Genomic DNA, 23,857 nt, shown 5'->3' with positions numbered 1-23,857 from the left:
GTTTGTGAAAACACACACCAAGTATTGCCACCCAAGGAAGCTCATCCAAATCTTAGTGTCCAGGGTTTTTACTGAGGGCCATCACATAGATATGAAATTTTCCATGACTAACTTTATCTCTATGCTCCAGCCCGCCAAGGGTCAAACTGATGCAGCGTGGCCCAGGGCTCCAAGCAAATAAAAACAGACATGCACTATAAATCATGTTGTTGGTGTGAACTACCTAGCATAGCCCAAGACCCAAGATATACAAAGACACTTTTATCAGGCAGGATATTCCAAAGCCTTAGACGTGATCTCCCAGGCCCTGGACAAGGGCCAGTTCTTTCTTTGGAATGTGTAGGGTTGAACATCCCAAACCTGACTTACTAAACACCTTTTACTGTACAATAGGGAAAGAGTTTTTGTGACTGTGGATCTTAAGTTTTAAAATGTAAGTAAAACAAATAAAAAGATCTGAAATCCTGAAAAATGCCTGCAAAAAAATTTGTATCTCTTTGTAGAAATGACAAAAACTATATACATATGAGGAAAAGAAAAACCAGCTCCATAGAATGGCTACTGTCTTGCCTGTGTGGGGATCTCTGTATTGTGTGTGAGCCTCAGTAGAGTGATCTGTTGTCACGTGCACACATGACAGCATCATTACCTAAGGTGTGCATGGGTGGTTACACAGAACTCTGTAAATGCTCATCCACTGCTCCAGCTAACAGTTCTATAGAAGAAAGTTTTTGTTGCGCACGTTTGAAAATTAACTACTTACCGGTGTTTCTCTTTTAATTTCTACCTCCACGCTGTACCCCATACTTTCTTTTCTGATCTACAACATGGCTGTCTCTGAAGATGTTCCAGTGGATTTGATCGCCATCGGCAGGACTGGGTGGACAGTGGATGCCCTGAAGAGGTACAGGTGTGCTTTATTATGACGAGATTGCTAAGACCAAGCTGTCATATATCATTGCTGCAACTTAATGAAAATGGGGTCTAATTTAATAAAAGAGCCAGCAGTCATTGAGCCCTTATATGTACCAGATGTTGGGTTTAACTCTACATGTATTATCTCAATTTATTTTCATACCCATCCTATGAGATCAGAGCTGTTATTGCCTCCGTGGTACCCAGAGGGGAAGAGGAAAGGATGAAGGGTGATTTTGAGGTAGGGGTGGAAAGAAAGAATCTGGAGTTAGATATGTGACTCGGGAATCATAGAACCAGGATTTAAATCTCTTTGATCAAAGGGCAGCTCTCTTAAATATTTGCTGCTTTTTTGAGATCTTTTTTTTCTTTTTCATCTTTTTCACTCAAATAATGAAATCAGTGGTATGGGGGAAAAGATTGATTGCCGCAAATCGGCATAAGAGAAGAAGGTAGATGTGGTCTAACATGGAAACATAAGTCTCAGGCAAATATCATGGATACAGTGATGCAAAGAAGTGATTTAAACAAGTAATAAAATTGCAGAAGGGATTCTAACCTGTTTGAAAGTTTTTTAGTGAATTGTATTTGCACTGTGAGTCAGAGTCACATAAAAATATCCCATAAAGTTCACAGAGAAAAGTAGTATTTGTTCCTTCTCCCTTTGTTAAGTTTTAGGGTATATATTTCTAACAAAAACCATTAGCGGTTCTACAAGTTTTCTCATTCAGTGAAGCATATCATGTCAAAGAGCTGTTTTTAAAACTATTAGGGAATCCTGGTTACTAAAGCCTTTTTTAATTAAGTTTTTATTTATGATGTCTCATAAATATCTTGAGAAATGCATTTTTCAGGATATTCTTGAACTTACTGCCAATGTACCTTTAATCAACTTTTTGACACTTGGTTGCAGGGGGCAGTGAATTACAATAATGTATACTGATTTATCAACAGTATTTAATTTCACTTATTTAACAATGATACTTGAAAAAGAAAATGTATTAATGAGAGTCCTTGTGTTTCGAGGTTGATATTTCTTTCAGGTAATCACAGTTACCTCAGTTAAAAATGTTGAAATTGAATATCCAAAGTGTAAATGAGACTTCGTAATTTTCTTGCTTCAGTGTGGGCCCAGCATGAAACATAAGCTATTAAGAAGAATCCACCACATTCTAAGCTCTCCTATATATATGTGTGGGAAATTCACCGTGTCCTATGGTCTGTGCTAAGCACTATTTTTTTTTTTTTAATTACTCCCTCTTCCCAAGAAGCTCAGACTCTAGCACATTCTATAATATCCAGTGTTTCTTTTTTATTCCATAACTAAATTGTCAACATTACTAGCTCTATTGTGAGCCATCCTAGACTTCTGTTACAGGTAAGTAAACAGGGTCACCAAATCCAGTCTATTTTCTGTGCCTAAAACTAGGGTTAAATTTTCCTTCTGATCTTGTGAGATGAATTTATTCGATAAGTACAGATCCTAATATAAGAACGTACTATTTACTGTTCTAAGTACTGCTAATGTAAGTGTGAGAAATGTGTGTAGCAGGGGAAGCACACACTGAACAAAGAGCCACACTTAGAGAATGACCCCAGCAAAGAGGTGCATGGTCTTGTTCGGTAGGATGAGGGAGCGTTTGTTTGAGGAGGTGATATTTAATGACTGCTGAGGGGTGACTGAAGATAAGAGTGCTGAGAGGTAACCCTGGTGAGGCGAACAGGGCCCAGTAACACTGAAGGAGTTTGAGCCTTATGTTAAAGGCAGCACAAAGCTATGTGGAGGGTTTTAATTAAGGGGATGATATGATCCAAATGACTTTTTGGAAGAATTAATACATTGTTTATTACCCTGTCTTAATTACTATAGTTTTATAAGAAATACCACTAGCTATAGAACAAACTTTACTTTTTCATCTTCTCAGGTGTTTTGACAACTTTTGAACTTTTGTTCTTCATATGAATTTTAAAATCAACTTGGAATATCTGTAATCAGTCAATCTTGTCAATATTTTTACTGAAAGTCTGTTGCTCTGCTGCTGCTGCTGCCACTTCAGTTGTGTCCAACTCTATGTGACCCCATAGACGGCAGCCCACCAGCCTCGCCCATCCCTGGGATTCTCCAGGCAAGAACACTGGAGTGGGTTGCCATTTCCTTCTCCAATGCATGAAAGTGAAAAGTGAAAGTGAAGTCGCTCAGTCGTGTCCCACTCTTTGCGACCTCATAGACTGCAGCCTACCAGGCTCCTCCGTCCATGGGATTTTCCAGGCAAGAGTACTGGAGTGGGGTGCCAACTCTTTGTGACCCCATGGACTATAACTCACCAGGCTCCTCTGTCCATGGGATTTCCCAGGCAAGAATAGTGGAGTGGGTTGCCATCTCCTTCTCCAGGGGATCTTCCCAACCCAGGGACTGAATCCACATCTCCTGCTTAGCAGGTAGATTTTTTTACCACTGAGCCACCAGGGAAGGCCCTCATTTTTACTGAAGTTACGTTGAACTATGAATTATACTGCGTTTCCAAATTATGGAAATTTTAAATTTCATCTTTTCATTATTGACTTCTTACCTAACTGAATTGCCAGACAGCACATTCTATATGACACTGATTCTTTAAAATTAGTTGGAGCTTTTAATGGAACAGTGAGTGAGTCATTTGTAACAAAGATCTACATGTGCTCAAGAAGGATGTGTGTTTTCTAACTGATTGGTTATCAAGTTGGATAAATGGGTTCTAGATATTTTCACCATAAGCATCTTTACCATGAACATTTTTACCACAAACATTTTTGCCAAGTAAATGACCATGAGGTCATAATTTTGCCATTCAGTTCAGTTCAGTCGCTCAGTCGTGTCCGACTCTCCGCGACCCCATGAATCACACCTCGCCAGGCCTCCCTGTCCATCACCAAAGATACAATAAGGAAAAATAAAAAGGGATGTTAGAAAGGATATAATGAAACATGAAAGTGAATAACAAAATTAAAAAGATTTTATTGAGAAATACAAAGTATCTGAATACATTTAATGTGTGTGGAGACTCACAATACTGTGCAAATAAGTGACTATTCTGTGGGTTGAACCAAAGCTCTTGACTTCCAAGTCTTTTGTTCATAGTATTATACATAGTATTACACATTGTTTTGCCACAAACATTTTTGCCAAGTAAATGTATCTCTGCACTGCTGTTTGTTCTTGGCATTTTGTCCCATGGCCTTCGATAGACACTACAGAGTTTTATGGGAAACACAGATTCACCTCTGTGCCTTCAAGGTCCTTGGCCTCTTTCCTGCCATGTCTTGTGTTTCAGAAGAAGAAACCAACTCTTGGGCAAATCATCATCATCTGTCACGATTTCTGTACTGTGTATATCCAACCAAACCACCAGTCAGATATTTTATCTTTTACAAAGCAAAGTTGCCTTACAGCCAATTAGTTATGCAGCAAGAGTATTTTCAGCAAAAATGCATGTGACAAAGATATTTACAGCAGAGAAGATTATGATAAAAATTCCAGGCACGCGATAAATTCAGCCAGACTCTCTCCATTCTCTTCATCTTCACCTTCTGAGCTCTTTGGAGGTAGGCTGGACCTGCTCATCACTTCCTTGCATCTTTTAACCTCTCTTTTATATCATCTATTTTCTTATTTCTCAGTACTGCATCCCAGGGGATTTATTCAGGTCTGTTTGCCAGTTTATTAATTCTCTCTTCCTCTTGTTCAACCTGTTATTTAACCTATCCATTGAGGTAGTAATTTCAACAATGGTATTTTTCATTTTTTTGTATCAATCTTTTTTCAATCTGCCATGTCATTTTTATAGCCTGTTTACTAGTTTATTTTTAAATTTTCCTCTTTATTTATTTAAATAGTTCGTGTATAATTTTTATATGTTTCACACTGGATGATCCCAATCTGGGATTGAAAAGTTTTTGCTAGTCTGATTATGTTCTCTGTTTTTGCTGGGTCTTTGTCAGACTACTCTTTTTCTCCTTGGGTTTCTTTTTGTGTCCTTTAATTAGCAGTGCATTTGTTTGATCTTATTCCACGGGAATTTCTAGGATGTAGGTAGGTGATGTTTTCCACTAAAGAGGTTTTGATGATGGAAACCTGAGGGCTTCAGGGGGTGCCATCTGTTCCTGCCTTACTATGGGGAGGAGAGGTTTGGGTTAATCTCCCCCATCTACTGCTGGTTCCAAGCTGATCTCCTTAGAGCATAATTAGTTTTTGACATTTTTACCTTCAGAGCAAACCCTGCACTTTTACTTTACCTAATGTATATTGCTCCCACTGTCATTATATGTAGCACACAGGTTTTGCTTTGTTTTGTTTTGGTGGTGAAGACAAAAGAGAGGCCCCTTCAGTGATTTTCTCTACTTCTTAAAAATCCTCGAAATGCTTCAAAATTCTTGTTTTCTCCAGAATCCTCTTGTATTATGGCAGGAGGACCATTCAGGATCTGTAGTCTGCCTCTACTGCCATGAGCAAAATAAGGTTAGGACTTTAGCTTAACCATTAGGGTGATTAAGAATACTATTATACCTGTGTGTGTGTGTGTGTGTGTACAAATAGAACTTCAGGGGAAGAATAATGTGTGACAAATTCCATCTTAGACTTACTGAGAAGTCTGTGACATCCACAGGCATATAAGTCAATAGATGAATATTTGGGCCTAAAATCCAAGAGAAAAATGTGGACTGGAGATAGACATTTATGCATAATTAACATAAAGATGTTAATTGAAGTCATAGGTATGGAGGAGATTGTTAGTGACCATGCCTATAGAGAAAAGACAGGTCAGGAAAGATCCATAAGAACTACCAACCCTTAAAGCAAAGAAAGAAATGGAGAAGCAGTTGTTATAGACAGGTGTCAGAAAATTGATGAGTATGTGTCACAGACTCTAAGGTTGGAAAATGGACAGACAGTGCCAAATGCTAGTAAAATATTGAGTGTATATGGAAGGTGTGGTAAATAAGGAGCTATTTAGAAACATTGGTATACGAAGTTTCAGTTAAGTTGTGATGGGCAAAAACAAACTTGTGGGCATCTGCAAAGCCCAAGGCTGGTCCATCTCTCTTGAATTCCAACTGTGAATGGAAGAAAAAGCAGGATGATCCCAGGATGCATGTGGAGAAGAGGGAAGATGGAGTTTTTAAAATAAGCTGGGATGTGCTTGAGTATGGTTAAGTGCTGATGATAACAAGGCAGGAGGGAATTAAGATTAAATGCCAAAGAGAAAGAAGGGGTCAAATGAGCAGTTTCACAATACCTGAGAAGGTAGCCTGGGCTGGGCCAGAGCAGACACTGAGGGAACAGCTGTAAACAGTGGACCTGTCCATCCCAACAGGAGGAAGAAGGACAGCTCAGCACAGATTCAAGTAGGGATGCTGATCTGTAAATAAATTTTTAAAATTCTTGCTGATGACTTGCTTATCAAAGATATAAAAAGTAAGGCCAAGGGTAAAATTGGGAGACATTATGGAATGGCAGTTCTAAGTAGAGTGGAGAGGGTTTGAAATTGATGCTGAGGATAATGAGAGAGGAGGTCAGCAAAGCTGGGCAGTATTGCCAGGCAGCATAGAAGCCGTTGCTGGGGATGCTGGAGGTGAGTTTGTGGAGCTCCCAGTGGGAGCCTATGTGGTTGTTCTCCAGCTCTCTCTCTCTGAGCTTTGGCGCAGGCAAGGAAAGGCAGAGTTTTTACTGTATTTGGTACTGCAGATTTCCTAAGAAGGTGATGTGGAAAACAAAACACACAAAAAAACAGGGCAAGATGCTTAAAGATATTGAAAAGAGAGGTTGAACTGATGGGGCAAAAACAAGACTAAAGGGAGAGCATCATTGTGCTTGGGTTTTCTACAGAATCACAGGATAAGAAGTATGTGAGTAGCTACATTCATGAACAGCTACATGAATAGATGGAAAAAAGAATAACTGAATGTGTGATTTCAGAACTAAAGCGTCCCCAACTGCAGAGAAGGTCCAGGGTGTGGGGCTGATAACTAAAGTGGAGTCAAGGAGGAGATCATGAGATTACTGAGGCTGAGAAGATGCAGGGACTAAAGTCTGCGCGATTGAATGGGCTGCTAGGATGTTGGAGAGAGTAAGCTGGATCATATCTAATTAGTGACAAGCAAACCATATTGGATGTTCGTCCTGAACCAGCAATACAGTGCATTGTATGTTACGAATGACAAGAGAACTTTAAAAATGGTATTTATTTAATAGTACTTTTCAGTCGTGGGATAAGTACCATCCATGCATAAGTAGTTATCTTCTATTAATAGTCAAGGCCCACCAGAGGGATGAAGTCCTTTGAAGTACAAAGAGGTAGGGGGAAATGCCAACTTCTAAACCATAAAAGTTTGCATGTTGGAAATCGTTACTGGTAAATGTCATATTATTTATTCTTGTGGGCTATAAATGAAAACTACGATATGTACCTTGTCCTCATGTAGCTCTGCTAGGGAGGAAATAGTCTAAGTGATTGCCTGAGTGCTGTTCAATCCTTTGCGTGAGTGGCTTTGAATAGTTCATAAAGGAAAGCAAAATTTTAACTTTAAATATCCATTCAACCTGTGGTAAATTATGTTTGAAACAATGAAGTAGTATAGAGCAGTTACATTTTTCAAATTTAGCATTAGCAATTTGATGTGATTGGAATACATTCTTTCTGCACGCACTTAACCATGTCTTAAACCTTCTCTTTATGTACATTTTTCTTCTAGTCTGAGTGTTTCCCATCATGTTTTTTAAAAATATATTGATATAAAGTTTAGGTTAAGATGAACAGTAATATGAAAAGTTAAATGCAGAAATGATGGAATCCAAATATCTAAACGTGGAAATGCTTTCTAAAATCCAATTATATATATATATATATAAAGTCAGTAAAATCTATAACTATAGTCCTGTACAAAAAGTATTCCTCATCTTGATTTGAGAGGCCTTTGTGCTTTACAGGCCAACTTCTTTTTTTTCTTTTGTTTCTTCTATTATTTTTCTTCTTGATATGATTTTAAAATGTTGCTCTGATCACTCCTCCATTGTCTTCCCCTCTGTTTCTCTTATTAGTCAAAAGAGAAGATGTGTGACCCCACAGAGCCTGTGGAAAGTTCTACTCGAACCAGCACCACCATACGCGCAACAACCACACAATTCAGGGTCTTGACAACCACCAGAAGAGCAGCCACCTCCCAGCTGCCCACCAGCCTGCCCACAGAAGGTGCCCTGGAGACACTTTTTCTCTGTTACTGAAGGAGGGAAAATTCACTGTTGACATGTATAGGAGAGGTTCTCCAGGGGAAAAATTTTTCTTCAGCAAACTGGATTTCTTAGGAATGTCTAAAAGGGAAAATACAAAATTATGGTGGAGTAAAACTATGTGCTGTTTTTTTTTTTTTTAATGTATGGATGCCTTTTATTAAGATTTAGTCTTTAATGGTGATCTTGGCTACTAGAGCCCCTAGGAAAGAAAGAAAGAACTTCCTCTCATGTCCTTTCCTTCCTTCCTTTCTTGCTGAACTTTGTAATAACTCTATTTAGCATTTTAATCACAGGATAAGAAGGCAAAATGCATAGAAAGTGTCCATTGATTTTGTATTCTGAATAATAGGTAATTCTACTAATACACAATTCTTATATTAGCCTGGATACAGTCAATAAAATATGCTGGTCTATAACCTTATAGAGGCGCCCTGTGTATGACACAGAAATTGTACTAGAGCAGCATTTCCTTTGCCAGGAAAGGCAAAAATACTAGAGAGCATGAGTGCATGCACACAGCTTATTGGGGAAAGATGGTATATTAGCCCAAATTTGTTAGTCATTTATTCTGAATGGTGCCACTAGGGAGAAATGTGAGACCAGTTAGCCAAGAGTAAGCCTTCAGGGGAAAACATGGTCTTATTTATTTTCATAAGCCTTGCTTTAATTTGAATAAGATATTAAACTTGAATCTTTTGCTCTTAATTGAAATTTAATTGGATATTTAACGTTAACTGGAATAAAGTGTTAAAATGAGGTGAAGGACAGCTGCTGAGTACATTTTATTGCTTTTAAAACCAATATTATATTTTAATCCATCTTATTTGGGGTTGTTATGTAGCCTGAGAAAAATATTTCTGTAATTCAAATCCTCCTCTTTAGAATGAAATATACAACTGAAATTAAAAGCACATTCTACATTTCATTCTCATAGGACAAGATCTTTTTGTATCTTATTTTGGTCATATTTGTTAGCAATTAATAAGCATTTAACTTTTGAAGTTAAGTTTGTAAATACTGACAAATATTTACTATTCCAATTAACTTGGAATTTCCTTGATCTTGGTTTTTAAAATAAATAAGAACTCTAGTAATCATTTTAGAAAATTAAAATAAATATATTATAAGTCAAAGTTATAACAGTGTACTTTTCTCATAGCTCTTAAGAGTCATATAAAACTTTACTGAAGTTTTACAGTCTTGATCTTAAAATCTCAGGAAGTTTAGTACTGCATCCTATAAGGTAAGACTAACTCTCATTGACCTAGAAATTTACTCAGTGAAGTATCAAAATCCATTCCTGTTAAGCGGTTAATGCATTAGTAGACAATTGATTTATGCACCTTAAAATTTTTTTTGTTGTAACTTTGACTTTCTCTTCCAGATGACACCAAGATAGCTCTACATCTAAAAGATAATGGAGGTAGGAACTGACATTTTTCTTTTATAAATATTTTTTATATACTAATCTATTTCATTCATTTAAGCATGAGAAAGAACTTGTGGGCTTCTAAATGTAGAGTGAGGTCATATTTTACTCCCTGATGGTATTTAACACAGGGAGAATTCATTGGTTGACTTGAAAAGTCAAATTGTTTCAATAGCGGAGTGAAATTCTAATCTCAGTGTTTGCCTGTAAAACTTCAGGATGCCACTGACCAATTGTAAAGTGAAAATTTATCCTCATACCTTGCTGTTTCTTGTTGCTGTAGTCCTTGGTTTATTGGTTGCATATGTGGCTATCCACAGGTACTGGGTTCAACCTTGTTTTGCACTACATTGACTATTCAATATCATTTATAATTAAAATTAAGAAATAGAGCAATATGGAAATATACTTTTACTAGGTATTTTTATCTTTTATGCAAAGAAAAGGACAAAAACAAACTTGAGGAAGAATAGTTAATAAGTAGATAACTAGAGTTTTTATAAGACAAATTAGGAATATATATAATAGTACTTGAAAATCTGAGTAAGAAAGGCTTTACCAAAACAAGTCTGTAAAAGATATTGTCCAAAATTTTTAAAATAGTTCTTTTCCTTTTAAATTATGTTAGATCATATGTGCAACTCTATCATAGAATGCTGGATTTCATTAAAGAGATGTAACTGTACTAGTAACTGTTTATTCAGCTCAGGAAGGGGTTTCCTCTTAGCAGCATCTTTTATGTAAATATGGGTTCACTGTAGTATTGATCTGGACACAGTCTCACTTTTGCAGCCCCAGGTGATAACCTGAGTAAGTCAGAATCCAACATATATGGTGTTAGGTATGTTTCTCTCTGTATCTGTGGAGAATAGTTTCTGAATTACTCAGTCTAAGTCAAGAAACAAATATTTCTGTTTTTTTCTTAGGTTACTGTATATCTATATCTATATATTTAGATCAGTCCACTTAAAAAAAAAGCTGCCTAGCCTCTTCATATATATCATGATCACATCAGTTTTCCATTGTCTTGCTTCTGTATCACAATGTTTTATTTCATTTATTTACTTATTGCTGTATTAATGCAATAAGTGGATAGCTTCACAAGTGGCCATTTGCCACATATACACCAGCAAGAAATAAAATCTTAGTGTTGAAGGGACTTTAGCAATTCCCCCTTTCAAAATTTCTCAGAGCAGGTTGTTAGTGAACCTAAGTCCTAATGTCGGGGTTACCTCCTTTGGATGGAGGTGCCAAAAAGAGATAAATGGAATGGAGGAGAGGTCCCCAGAAGCTTCTGTTGTATTTGCTATATTTAATTATTAACACAGGTAGTAGTTATATGTGTTTGGTATATTGTTCTCGATTCTGTCTTTTCTTTAATATGACTGAAACATTCTATAATACTAATAGAAAAAAACTGGAGAAGGAAATGGCAACCCACTTCAGTATTTTTGTCTAGGAAGTCTCATGGACAGAGGAGCCGGGTGGAGTCCATGGGGTCACAAGAGTCAGACATGACTTAGCGACTAACCAACAACAATAGAAAAAACAAAAGATTCCCGTTACCAAATAGCTATGAGATATGCTGGTTGAAAAAAAAAAAGTAAGAAATTTACTTTCTGGAAAACTGTTTAAAGCTTTTACTGTTCATTCATTCATTGACTTATTCCTGCCAAGTGCCTGCTAATTGCAAGGGATTGTATATGCTTGCAGCTATGGTAGTGAAAATTGTTTAGACAAATTTCTGGCTTTCAGAAAGCATAGATTCTAAAGAAACTTCAAGATGGTGATAAAGATTTAGCATCTGGCATTTCTCCACTATTTGGTCTTAAAATTTTTTTAAAAATAGCTTTCACTGACTTAATGTTTTGTGGAATACACTTTGGGAAATACTTTTCTAGAATGTTACCAGTTATCCCAAGGAAAATCCTTAGTTTTGTTTAATGCAGCAAGGAATAGTAAAACTTTGAAGATTTTTTTAGTGCAGTGCATTAAAACCATCTTATGACACTGAGAAATCAAGTTAAGTAAATTCCAAGATTGAAATGGAGGGCTTCCTTTCTTTCTTCATCATACTAGAAAAATTGACCGTTGTATTTTCAGATTATATTAAGTCACTGACACGCATCAGGTGGTGCAATGGTAAAGAATACACTTGCCAATGCAGAGAGACACCAGAGATGAGGGTCCAATCCCTGGAGCAGGAAGATCCCCTGGAGTAAGAAATGGAAACCCACTCCAATATTCTTGCCTGGAAAATTCCAAGGACAGAGAAGCCTGGCAGGCTACAGTCCATGGGGTTGCAAAGAGTCAGACATGACTGAGCTACTGAGCACAAACGTGCATCAGGTACCCATCAGAGTTCCAAAATATCACAATAAGACTTGATATGTCTGTACACTGGAACTCTCTTCATGGTTAGGTTTGCTAATGAAGCACTTTTCCTAAATGTGCAGTTAGAGCAGACCAACTTGACCAGTGCTAAGATAAACATTCCTTTCAAAGAGTACTTGAGATTGCACATTCCTTTTTATAGCAACTTTATTAAGTTAGCATGCTACCACTGCTTTTTATTTTATGGACTATGGAGATGTAGGAAGGATTGCCAATTTAAATCCAACTGCATTAGTTAATTAAACATGTTGAAAACAGAATTCAGAATCGTTCTCCTTCTCCAGTTTAACATTTTTTTTCTTTTTTGAGATTGAGGTAATAATGGAAAAGGATGCCTAATTTAAATGCTTTCTCACATCTAGTGAGAATTTTTTTAAATGCAAGCTAAGACATTTGTATAAATTGCTGTGTATTGCAGAGAAATTTGGCAATTTTCTTTTGTAATTTAATTGGCTGTTCTTAAAACCATTTTAATTTAGAGGTCTGTACTTTTCTAGAAGAGGGTGACGTTTATCAAAGTACTCAATGTGTACCTATACTCTGCCCTTTACATGCGTACATCACCTTCTTTAGATATTGGATTACCTTGGCTCTGAGTCTTCCTGGAATATTTCTGTGACTTAAAGTAGTTGATTTTCTCAGTGGTATCCACAGCCGAACTGATTATATATTCACTTTCCAGGAGATTTCCCTTCATCTTTGATATGAAAACATAAAATGTTTCTGAGCAGCTGGACACCAGAGGCACACAACAGGGCTTCTCAGTCACAGAATTAGATCAGGTCTAGGAAGAGCCTCTGCATATTTCCAGTTAGTTGTTTGATTGGAGACGTTTAATTAGTCTTCGGCATTGAGTGAAAATTCTCAGTTCTCTAAATAAGTTCAAGAAAAGAGACTGAAAAAATATGTAGACAAAGAGAATGATTCCTAATGAATGCAGGTCCCATTAGTAAGTTAGCACTGATTGGCCATTACAAATGGCTGAATACAAAAACTCAGAGGAACCAATATACAGATAGTATTTTGTCTCCAACCGAAATGTTCCTACTTGCGTGTTTATGGTATTAAGATGAAAGTAATATATATGTCTAATTAAGTAGCATTTCTGCTCCCTATTCATGTGAAAGGCAGGTAGGAAGAAGGAGGTAAGAGGAGGTGGAGAGGGAGAATCAAAGAAAAAGAAGAGGAAAAGCACTATTGTTTCCCGTGTTCCAAGCACTCTTCTAAATGCTGTACATGTATTAACTCGTTTAATTCACACAACATCCCTGTGATTGGTCCTGCCCATATTTCCATTTTTTAGCTGAGGAAATGGAGGTACAGAAAGGTGAGGTTACCTGGGTAGTACATGGCAGAGCTGAGATGGGAATCTATTTAGTCTTAAGATGTGGATTCCAGGACCTTGGCAGCCTCACAGTATGGCTGTTCCCGTGTAGTGCAGTCCTCTTAGAAACTTCACGTGGGAGGTGCCAACCTAAGGAATTTCATTCACACCGCCAGTATTCTTTTTCCTCTTTTATAACAACTGATTATACTTATAAGTATTTAGAAATGAAATTTCCTTTTGCCATGTAATTATGCCTTACTTTTCATTTTATCCTTTCTTTGAAAATCACAATGCATTGATCCACCTGTGTAACTGAGTCCTTTCTGAAACACTGGCACGTGTTTGGCAAACTGCAGGGGTATTCTTTGTTTATGTTCAAAAACTAAATTCTTTCAGCCTTCTAGGTGTCTCGAGAAATTCAAGCTTAATTCTCTATTAAGGGGTTCCTAGAATGTATTCTTTAAATAATATGTATTTCTGTGGATAATGGTTATGAGCATTTAAAACTACACCTCCCTTGTGTTTTCGAATTCTGGCAAAAGCTTGTTAGAAGAGTCACATTTTTAAGGAATTACCTAGCTGTGTGTTTTTAGCTGGTGTAACTATTTACTGCCTTCTTTGGCATTTAATTAGTTGCTTCCAAATGACACTCACCACCTAAATAGAAATGTAAATGCCTTCAAGATGCAAACGGAAAAAAATTATATTTAGGGCTGAAATAGATCTGCGAGTTGAATCAATGGCAAAGTCTCTTAACTGAGAAGTGAAATCTTCAACCAGATTCATCTTAATTTAGCAAATGGAGCTGTGCCATTCTGCTACACTGCAGATGTTACAATTATATCAAGCTCTAAAATCCTGTGATTGATTTTATTATTTAAAATTTGTTGATTGAGATTTGGTACTATGATAATAATACCAAAAGCTGCATATTCTCTTGGTTGCTCTAAAGATTCTTCCTTCTGATAAAGTCACGTTTCTTTTTAAAAAATATATTTGCATGTAAGTTCTTAATTACTAATGATATTTAAAGTATGAGCACCAGAGACATCACTGGTGTGTCATGCAGGTGGCGCTGTGTTTGTCATTTCTTCTCATTGGTAGGAAGTCTGCTAAACCTGGATTCTGAAAGGCTGTGTTCTTGAATCAGAAGGTGGGGTCTTCATCAAAAGGATGCTGAAGTAACTACATTAAGCAGTTTGCAGAATGTGATCATGTTAATTCTGGAGTACAGGTCTGCAAGATGATTAATTTTAAAGAGTTAATACAGAAATATAACTTTGAATGAATTATGGAGTGGTCCATCTAAATTCTGAATCTGTTGTGTTTAATCTCCTACTTCTGAACATATAAGACTTTTTATCCAAAGATAAAATGTTAGAACATTATTCTGACTTTTACACTAGATTACTTCTAAAGTTATATTTTTATTACCTAGTGTGTAAGTGACAGATCAAGTGTCTAGTGTTTCATTTATCATTCAGTGAAATTATTTTTTGACTTTAATACATAAATCATCAAAGTCACCTATCTTTCACTTTTTTCTCCTACCTTTCCGTGCTATTTTTTTTTTCATCATTTTCTTTAGCAGTGATCACAGCCTTGTAAGCAAAGGGAAACAGTTATTACCTTTTGACAGACTATTGAGTATCTATCACTTACTGTTTCTAAAACTGTAAAAATATCTTGGCATTTGGTTTTATCTTTTTCTCTGTTTGGCTACTTTTCATGCTAGCACTAACTCTATAAGAAAGTGTACAAGTGCCATAATAATGAACATTTCTTACACTTCAGAATATTATTTTGAATGTCGCATATGGATTAAGAAGTTCTCTTCTAAAATTTTGTTTAGAGTAGTGTTTTTCAACTTTTTATGTACATAAGAATCATCTGGTTATTCTCATTTTATTATTCTAGCTCCTAAGAACCCCAGTGCTCAGACTATTCTCCATAATACTTAAATTGAACCTCGGGATTTGGGATCCAGGCATCAATACTTTTTAAGCCCTCGGCAATTCCCAGGTACAGTTCCATCAAGAACAGGTGGTCTGAGGCAATGCTTCATAAATATTAAGAAGCATTGGAGTCATCAGAGAAAGATAGAATCTATGCAAATCTGAAATTCACTTGAGAAATACAAGCAAACTATAAATTTAGGCATCATCAGCATATAATGATAGTTGAAATTATCAGAGTGAGTGAGATCACAGAAGAATAATGTAAAAATGAAAAGGGCAATGAGGGAAAACATACATGCATGCTAAGTCACTTCAGTCGTGTCCGACTCTGTCTGACCCCATGGACTGCAGTCCACCGGGCTCCTCTGTCCATGGGATTCAGCAGGCAAGAATACTGGAGTGGGTTGCTGTGCCCTCCTCCAGGGTATCTTCCTGACCCAGGGATCAAACTCAGGTCTGTTATGGCTAACCTGCATTGACAGGCAGGTTCTTTACCACTAGCACCACCTGGGAATCCCATAAGGGAACACAGCAGTTGAGATTTTGTGGGGGAAAAGAAAAAAAAAAAACTCAAACACAGCAAGACAATTAGAGGAATTTGGAATCACAGAAAACAAGAAGAAAATTTCAAGAAGCAAGCAGTGAACAATGCCAAAGACAAATGAAAAAAAAATAGAAAAGTAACCACTGAATTAAATAGTAAGTTGACATTTGTTGACCTTGACGTGATAGTTCTATAGTCCACACATGCACAGTCCCCAGAGAGAACCTGAGACGTTGATGAGCAATAAGGAAATTGAAGTCAAATGGGACACGCTGCTATTTAAAGAAGCTTGGTGAGAAGGGAAGTAGGATTTCTGTTGTTTTGTTTTAGGAGTGTATTTATATGTTAGAGGTGTTGAGAAGAAAAAAAGACATGAAGAAAAGGAGTTGAGAGATGACTGAAAATGAAGCAATATGTGTGCAAGCAGGGATGGGTCAGTCCACGTGGATGAGAGGAGATGGGTGAGGGAGAAGTTTAGGGAATTCCTCTGAGCTTGTTTTCTCAGTGTAATAGGAGACAGCAATATGGCAAGAGTGAGTGAGACAGGTCAAAGTGTGGGATCCAGGAGTTGAAATAACCCATAGAACATTTCTGAAGGAAACGGAAAAGGGAGCCTCCTATGTATCTATGAAGGGTGTGCCGATGTGAATTTGGAGCCTGCTGACCATGGTGACCATCCTTGTGCTTTGGTGACATCAACACTAAATGTTTTCATGTGTGCTTGAATCAGTGCTTACGGATTCAAGGAATCCATATGGAATATGAAATATGCTGATCCAGCTTAAGCAAACAAAAAAAAAAAGAAATTTTCTTTGAGAGAAAAAATATGTTATTTTTTAAAAGACATAAAGCTTTAAAGACAGTATTTTAATCTGTTAGATGGTAAATTTAGTTGAATATTTTTAGCAGCTAGGTTTTCACTGGCTTACTGTACCATTAAGACTAATTTTTGCTTGAATTTTATTCTGCATGGTGCAGTAATACCATGCAAGATTTAAAATGTATCTTGGGTAGCAAGGACAGGCGTTAATTATTTAACACTAATTCATAACAGTAAGTACTGTGACCAGATGTTATCATTTCGGTTACAGCAGTGAATTAGCAACTAATTGGATCAAATTTCAACAAGTGATTTCAGCATGTGTTAACATTACGCTCAGCAACTATTAAAGAAAAAAAATTTAAGGTAGAGTTAAATTGAAATGGAATTCTAAAGTAATATCTGTTTAACTTAAAGAAGGCAAGAGAGGAGGAAAAAGAGGACCACGTAATGGATGGACACAAAGGAGACAAATAGCAAAATGGAAGACCAAATTCGGGCATACCAATAATTTTGCTAAACGAGTCAGAAATTCTACTCCTATGTATTCAAGAGAAAGCATAGCCATAAAAACATTGTACAAGAATATTCATAGCAACTGTATTCATAATTGCCAATAACTGAAACAATCCAGATGCTTGTCAATAGAATAAACAAATTAAATATTTCATATGATGGACTACTACTCAGCAGAAAAAAAGAGCAAACTGCTGATACATGCAGTAATATAAATAAAACTTTAAATCATTAGTTTAGGTAACAGAAGCCAGGTATGAAAAAGTATATATAGTATAATTTAATTTATGTGAAATTCAGTATAGATGAAACTAATCTACAGTAAGAGAAATCAGCACAGTGGTTTCCATGGCAGGGTAAGTCAGGATTGATTGGAATGGAATAAATCGATTGATTGATTGAAAATTTTCCGAAGGCATGGAAATAGTCTATAGGTCCGTTTGGCTGATGATTCCTTTGGTATATAAGATCTGTGCATTTCAAGGATGCAAATTTTATCTTAGTGGGAAAAAAAAGTAAGAAAATAGAAATGTTGATGTGCTTCTCATGAACTAGATAGTTTTTTCTCAACTCTCATGAGTAAATTTTTCCAAGCTTCTTAAAATTCTCAACAACAGAGAGCAAAAAGATTTATCCTTAACAAAGAAGCTTCTCTAATTAATAAGCATAAAATTTAACGCCTCTGATTACTTGATTCGTGGTTTACTTTAAATTATTCTTAGAATCCTCCCATGTAGTTGCTAATAGTGGTAAAATTATCTTGCAGTTATTGGACTGTTACTGTACACCAGGCATTCATCTCAGGGTTTTGCATGTTGATCTCATTTAATCCTTAGAGTACCCCATGAAGAAAGTCATACTATAATCCTATTTTACGCATGAAATATCAGGACAGGGATTTAAGTAATCTGTCTAGGGTCCCTAATCTTTAAGGGATGTAGCCTGGTTACAACACTAAACTCTCTGCTATCGGAGCATGCGCTATGCTCCCCATAGCCATCCTGGCCTGCAACCTGGGAGGGCTTGGAGTTGTGGCACTGAATGTGGGGGAAGAATCCTCTTCACCCTGTACCTATCCGAGTGAAAAGACAGATGTGTGTCAAACCACTGAGCTAATCTGGAGCCTTAGCACCTGCACGCCTCTCAGTCACAGCTGTACAACCAGGTCAGCATGAAGCCTTCTTAAAATTATTCACGGAAATGGGATCCTTTCTCTCACTGAAGCTTGAATGCACGCTGAATGAAAGCATGGACACTGTGTAGCCATTTGCCTGCCACTCTCCCTCTACTAAAGCCATCCAGGATCTCAGCAAACACAGACAGCACCAGGTGCTAGTTCATGATCAGAATGAGCCCCGTGGGTCCTCTGAGCCCATCCCTCAACAGGTTAAGTGCCCAGGTGACTGTAAAATTCATAGTAGTGCTTTATACCCACATGTGGGGCCAGTTCACAAAGCTGATTTGATGGGAAAGGTGAGGCCGAGACTAGTGCTCACCTCCAGGACTAACCATATTCTATCCCACATTCAACATGGGATAGAATTCAACGTTTCCTGTGTTCCAGGAAACTTGATATTCCAGGACCTGAGGGAAGACAGTCATGATAAACACACTTTTTTTAGCATCCTTCTTCCCAAGCAGGCCAGCTGAATCTGCCCCCATTAAAGGCATTATCTGAGCCATGTTTTGGCAGTTCTGATGTGAAACAGTGAACTATACATACCCTTCAAAACTGGTCCTCAGTGGTTTTCAGTTTTTTCTTTCCACCCTTGATATATGTGCTTGTTTTATTAGCTCTGGTAACACAAATTAAAATACAGTTCAAATCTCTACCCAAGTTTATTTTTTTCCAGTTTCCGATTCTGTCTTTTAGAGATACTTCATATAGTCCTGCCCATTTACCCTCCTGGGAGATTTCATATGTCAACCACAACAAATGGCAAAAAGTTGTGTGGTTGTTAACATCAAGGGCTAATGTTCAATCCTGAGGTACCCACAAGGGCCAAATTGACTTCTCCAGCAACTAAATTAATCCATGCTTTCATAGAAAGCACATCAGTTCAGTTCAGTTCATAGGTTCTTATTAATTGTAAATATAAACTCAGGTGCCAAAGAACTTGAAACTGGCTTAATATTTAGCAGTTTTCAAAAGAATCTCTCCATAAGGTTAATGTTGTTTAGACAGCCTTCCAAACCACAGCAGCTGGGCTTTTGTTTTTCAGATACTGTCTGCAGATTCTATGTGGCATGGCCATGTCCCAGTTACTGCTGGAGTCTGGGGAGAGACAGGTAAACTCTTAAGGAGCTTGGTGGTTTGTTTTCCTTCAAAGGGGTAGACAGTGAAGGTACATGGAGATTGATCTTGATCTTTCCACTGGAAAAGCTATTCACTGAGACATCCTTGCTTTATCCAGCATGCACTTAAGCTTCCCATTTCCATGAATAATTTCAAGAAAGCCTCATGTTGACTTGGTAAGACAGCCATGATTAAAAGAAATGGCAATAGCAAGGGTTCCCATTAGCTAAGTGGTTTGGACACATATCTATCTTTCCACCTTGATGGGAGCAAGGTGAAAAGGTTCCTTCTCTATGTTCAGAAAACATGATGGATTTGATAGCGAAGCAAACATTTATTTCATTTGTATATTCATTCATATGTTTGTATATAAATGAACTGTTTTAATATAAGTGACTTCATTCAAATGGACAGGATTAAATGGCATGAAGAGTCACTCTCTTCTGTACACCCAGATCTTGAAAGTACATTGTCAACCTCTTCTTTGGTATTCCATTGAAATTATGAATAATTTTGTCATATATATTTAATATATATTTACTATTTAGATGGGAAACTTAAGTACTAAGATTTCAGTGAGTTATTTTATAGAAGTAGAGACATTTTTAGAAAACAATTTTTAAATATACTTTTAAATGAAGAAGCAAGACGACTTGATATAGAAAACTGATGTTAGGGAAACTTTAAAAGTTAGATCTTATAAAGATCTTGGTTGCTGAAAATATTAGAGACACGGGTCAATTATTACAAAATATAGCACATACAAAGAAGAAATGAAAACCAGAATGGATCATTACAAGGATTTGCTTTTGGTGTTATGGTAGCTATAAATATGGCGAATCCCCTCTTTTTGCTCACACACACACATGCACAAAAGCACTAATCACATAACAAGGCTAGTAGCAGAGTGGGTGGTGACTACTCTCTAAATTCCCTCATTTTGATGGAATCAAGCATTTCTTTTAATATGATTTCACGGAAATTTTATTTAGCCTTATTTTCCTGAGATAAAAGGTAGCGGATTATTGTTTAAAAAGGATTGTCATACCTTAAGCTCTTTTAAGCCAGAGCATTTTATATGTTTCCCTGAATGAAATTTCACAGCTGCTCTGTAGTAGCACAGGCTGCAGACAAGTAGCTAAGCCAGCTGCCCCTGCCAGAATATTATTCTCACCACATATAATGCACTTAGCTGTGTTTTGTGCACCATTTTAATATCTTTTCACAGTACTTACTCAAATCCCTCCTAAGGAGATATCTTCATGTGAATTATGAATGAATGCAGGGTCACACTGATTCATATTGTGGATTAAGTATGGCTTGTATAACAGTTTCAAGGAACCCTAATACCCAAATAATATTGACAGATTGGTAAGCATGCAAAAGAAAAAGTAGGAACACCATGATTAAGCAAATAAAAGAACAAAGAGAATTATGAGAAATAAGAAGATACATAAAATGCCCAGAGAAACTAAATTAAGTCAAGGTCATGATCATGTTTGTAGAAAATTAAAAGAGCCATGAAGGAAATTATGTGAGCTACGAAATAAGATCAGTTGCAAGGGAAAGTTCCAAAAGAAAAGTCAATTTAGTGAAAATTTTTCCTTTTATCTGATTTTCTGCTGTTACATTTGGTAGCTCATAATGGGTTCAATAATATTCCACAGGGAAACTCCTGTGTTTTCAATCCAAAAATGCAGCACTAACATTTTAAGCATTTTACAGTTCAACTTCATTCTGAAGTGTTAAAAAAGAACACTTGACATCATCTGTATAAGATTTATGGATTTTTGAACAAATTCATGCAATACTTTGCCCACAGCCTCTTGGTTCCCCAAAAGACATTATATGTTGTGGAATTTATGGGGTTTTTTTTTAAAAGCCAAGAGAATAGTTAGATATAGAACTAACTCTTTAAAGTGGATAAAATTTCAGACAAGGATTGTTTCTATTTTAGTTTTACTTTATTGCTGGACTTTAGTTACTGACAAGATTTAAAAGTGGGTATGATCATTACTCCGGGAGTTGGTGATGGACAGGGAGGCCTGGCGTGCTGTGATTCATGGGGTCGCGGAGAGTCGGACACGACTGAGCGACTGAACTGAACTGAACTGAACTGATGATCATTTCAGCAGTGTAGTAAAACCTCTAATGTATTCAAGAATTGTACTTCTAAATATCATCATCAATACTACATACATATAAATACTGAAAAAAAATAACATACGTAGAAAGACCAAGGAGACATAGAGGTCTAAAATTAAATGCTACACCTTAAAGAAACAAAAAGTCAATTTTTTCCCTTCTTTCCTCCTATCGTCTTTCTTCTAATTTTTTTCATCTTATCTTTTATCAGTAATTTATGAACTTTTCTTGGAGTGCAGAAAATTAAACACATTTACATGAGGTCCTGGATATTTTCAGAATGTGCTTAATGCCTTTTAAAAATCTGTCGTCTTTGCTATCATGGTAGCTATAAAACTTACCCAAAGATAGTATAATGCTTTGATTGATTTGACAGCTCTCAAAGTCCTCTCTGTGTCTAAATATTGATCTGTGTTTTATAAAGTACTAAAAGTTAGAAACTCATAAGAACTGATAGGTCACTCTGTGGATCAGATGGGAGTGTATTATCTTTGATACTATTGATTTTCTGTGCTTCTTTTATGTTTTAAAGTATGTCTACAAGAAAGCAGAAAAAAGGCTTTGATTTGATAGACTTTTCAAGCATATTTATATATTTCCTCTTTTATTTTTTGGCTCTGAGGCTCCCTTTGGGGGGTCTTATTGTCTCTTATCATTGACTCATTGTATTTAAATATACAGTGTAAAGGTAAACAAGCTAAAAACTTGAATACAGTGTGTGTGTGTGACAGTAATTCTTCAACTTTTGTTCACTTTGGGATGTAAATGAAAGAGCATAAGACATTTCTAAGAATAGAGTAAGAACTTGGTTTTCAGGCTAGATTCCTCCTGACCTCTTTGAATATTCCCCCAACTCATATAGACTCTGAGGAACTTTAGAAATTTGTACCTGAAACAGGTTCAGTCTTCTTCGACCTACTTCTTTCTGCCGATTTCCAAGAATAATAAGCTGAACCTCAGGAATGAATATTGTCAGAGATGACATCTTTGTTCATTGTCTTTTCTGAGGAATGAAATCAATTTATTTGAGCAGCCTGCCCTCGAGGTGAATGAACTAAATTTCAATTATGGAAATTACTAGCACTTGCTTAAACATTTTAAATTTCAACTTGTGTTTGAGGTGATCATGATTTTTATCACAGAGGGTTCGCTGTGTTGTTTGCAGTTCCCCATAAGGGTATAAACCCTATTCCCTTTAATTGAAAAGTGGTATCAAACTGAAAACCAAATAGTGAAATAATTTAAAATCAAAGCACATCAATGATGTATTCACTTTATCTCCAGATTTAACGTTCCTTAATGTGCCATCATAATACCTGTTAATAAAGAAAGCAGCTAAACTAGAGATGCAGAAAGCTTGGCTAAATAGTGAGAGTAGAAGAGTAAGTTCTCCAGAAATATGAGTACAATTTTTGCCACTTCATTTTGATTATTTCTGAAGTATTTAGAAATAGCATGGGCTTGGGACACCAAGATACTGTAATATTTTGAAATTTCTCCTTAAATGATTTGTTCTAATTATGACATGTCTTAAAGTCGTGTGCACATTCATAGGTTCCTAAGTATTCCTTCTGTCTACTGGTTAGTAATATTTTGAAAATCCATGAAGATAGTTTATTTTGTTAAAATCATCATCATCCAAAAATGTTATAAAATGCTTATTGGCTTGTAACAAACTACATTCTGTACAGGTTTCATTAGATATGAAATGGTGTCTTAACATCCATACCAGCACTGCAAAGAAGAATTTGTAAAGGAGGATATTATCAGTTCAGTTCAGTTCAGTTCAGTAGCTCAGTCGTGTCCGACTCTTTGCGACCCCATGAATCACAGCATGCCAGGCATCCCTGTCCATCACCAACTCCCGGAGTTCACTCAAACTCATGTCCATCGAGTCGGTAATGCCATCCAGCCATCTCATTCTCTGTCGTCCCCATCTCCTCCCACCCCCAATTCTTCCTAGCATCAGTAACCATTATTAGAAATATAGATTAATAATCATTGTGAGTGTAAGTATTTATGCCTAAAAAAAGGAGTGAGTGGACTTCAAGGAGTAAATGCAGTTATGATTATGATTTTTTATTCTAAAGATTGGCAACATATGGCCTGCAAGTCATAGATAGTTTTATTGACAAGAACTGCTGATTTCTTGAGTAAAACATGTCCTTAGCCCTCCTTTTCCTTCCTGAGACAACTGTCCCTTGACTGCTGCCTTCTCAACAGGCTCTGGGTCTCTGGCCCGTTTG

The 23,857-nt window shown here is 36.7% G+C and overlaps 1 protein-coding gene across 2 annotated transcripts in view; it reads left to right on the top strand.

Annotated features, from left to right (window-relative positions):
• Positions 1–23,857, top strand: part of PLXDC2 (plexin domain containing 2) — a 459,161-nt gene that overhangs the window by 381,417 nt on the left and 53,887 nt on the right. The window contains exons 10-12 of one of the 2 annotated variants that reach the window (XM_055428176.2): positions 844–910; positions 7,991–8,141; positions 9,567–9,605. In XM_055428176.2, the coding sequence (XP_055284151.1) occupies positions 844–910; positions 7,991–8,141; positions 9,567–9,605 (257 nt within the window). The remainder of the gene's footprint in view (positions 1–843; positions 911–7,990; positions 8,142–9,566; positions 9,606–23,857) is intronic. The other variant, XM_055428186.2, reaches the window with a different exon arrangement.

The sequence above is a fragment of the Moschus berezovskii genome, chromosome 15 (genome assembly GCF_049115385.1).
Source record: "Moschus berezovskii isolate FMDL1 chromosome 15, NW_MosBer_1.0, whole genome shotgun sequence".
In the NCBI taxonomy this organism is placed as follows: domain Eukaryota; kingdom Metazoa; phylum Chordata; class Mammalia; order Artiodactyla; family Moschidae; genus Moschus; species Moschus berezovskii.
This window is presented reverse-complemented; position numbering and strand designations above follow the sequence as displayed.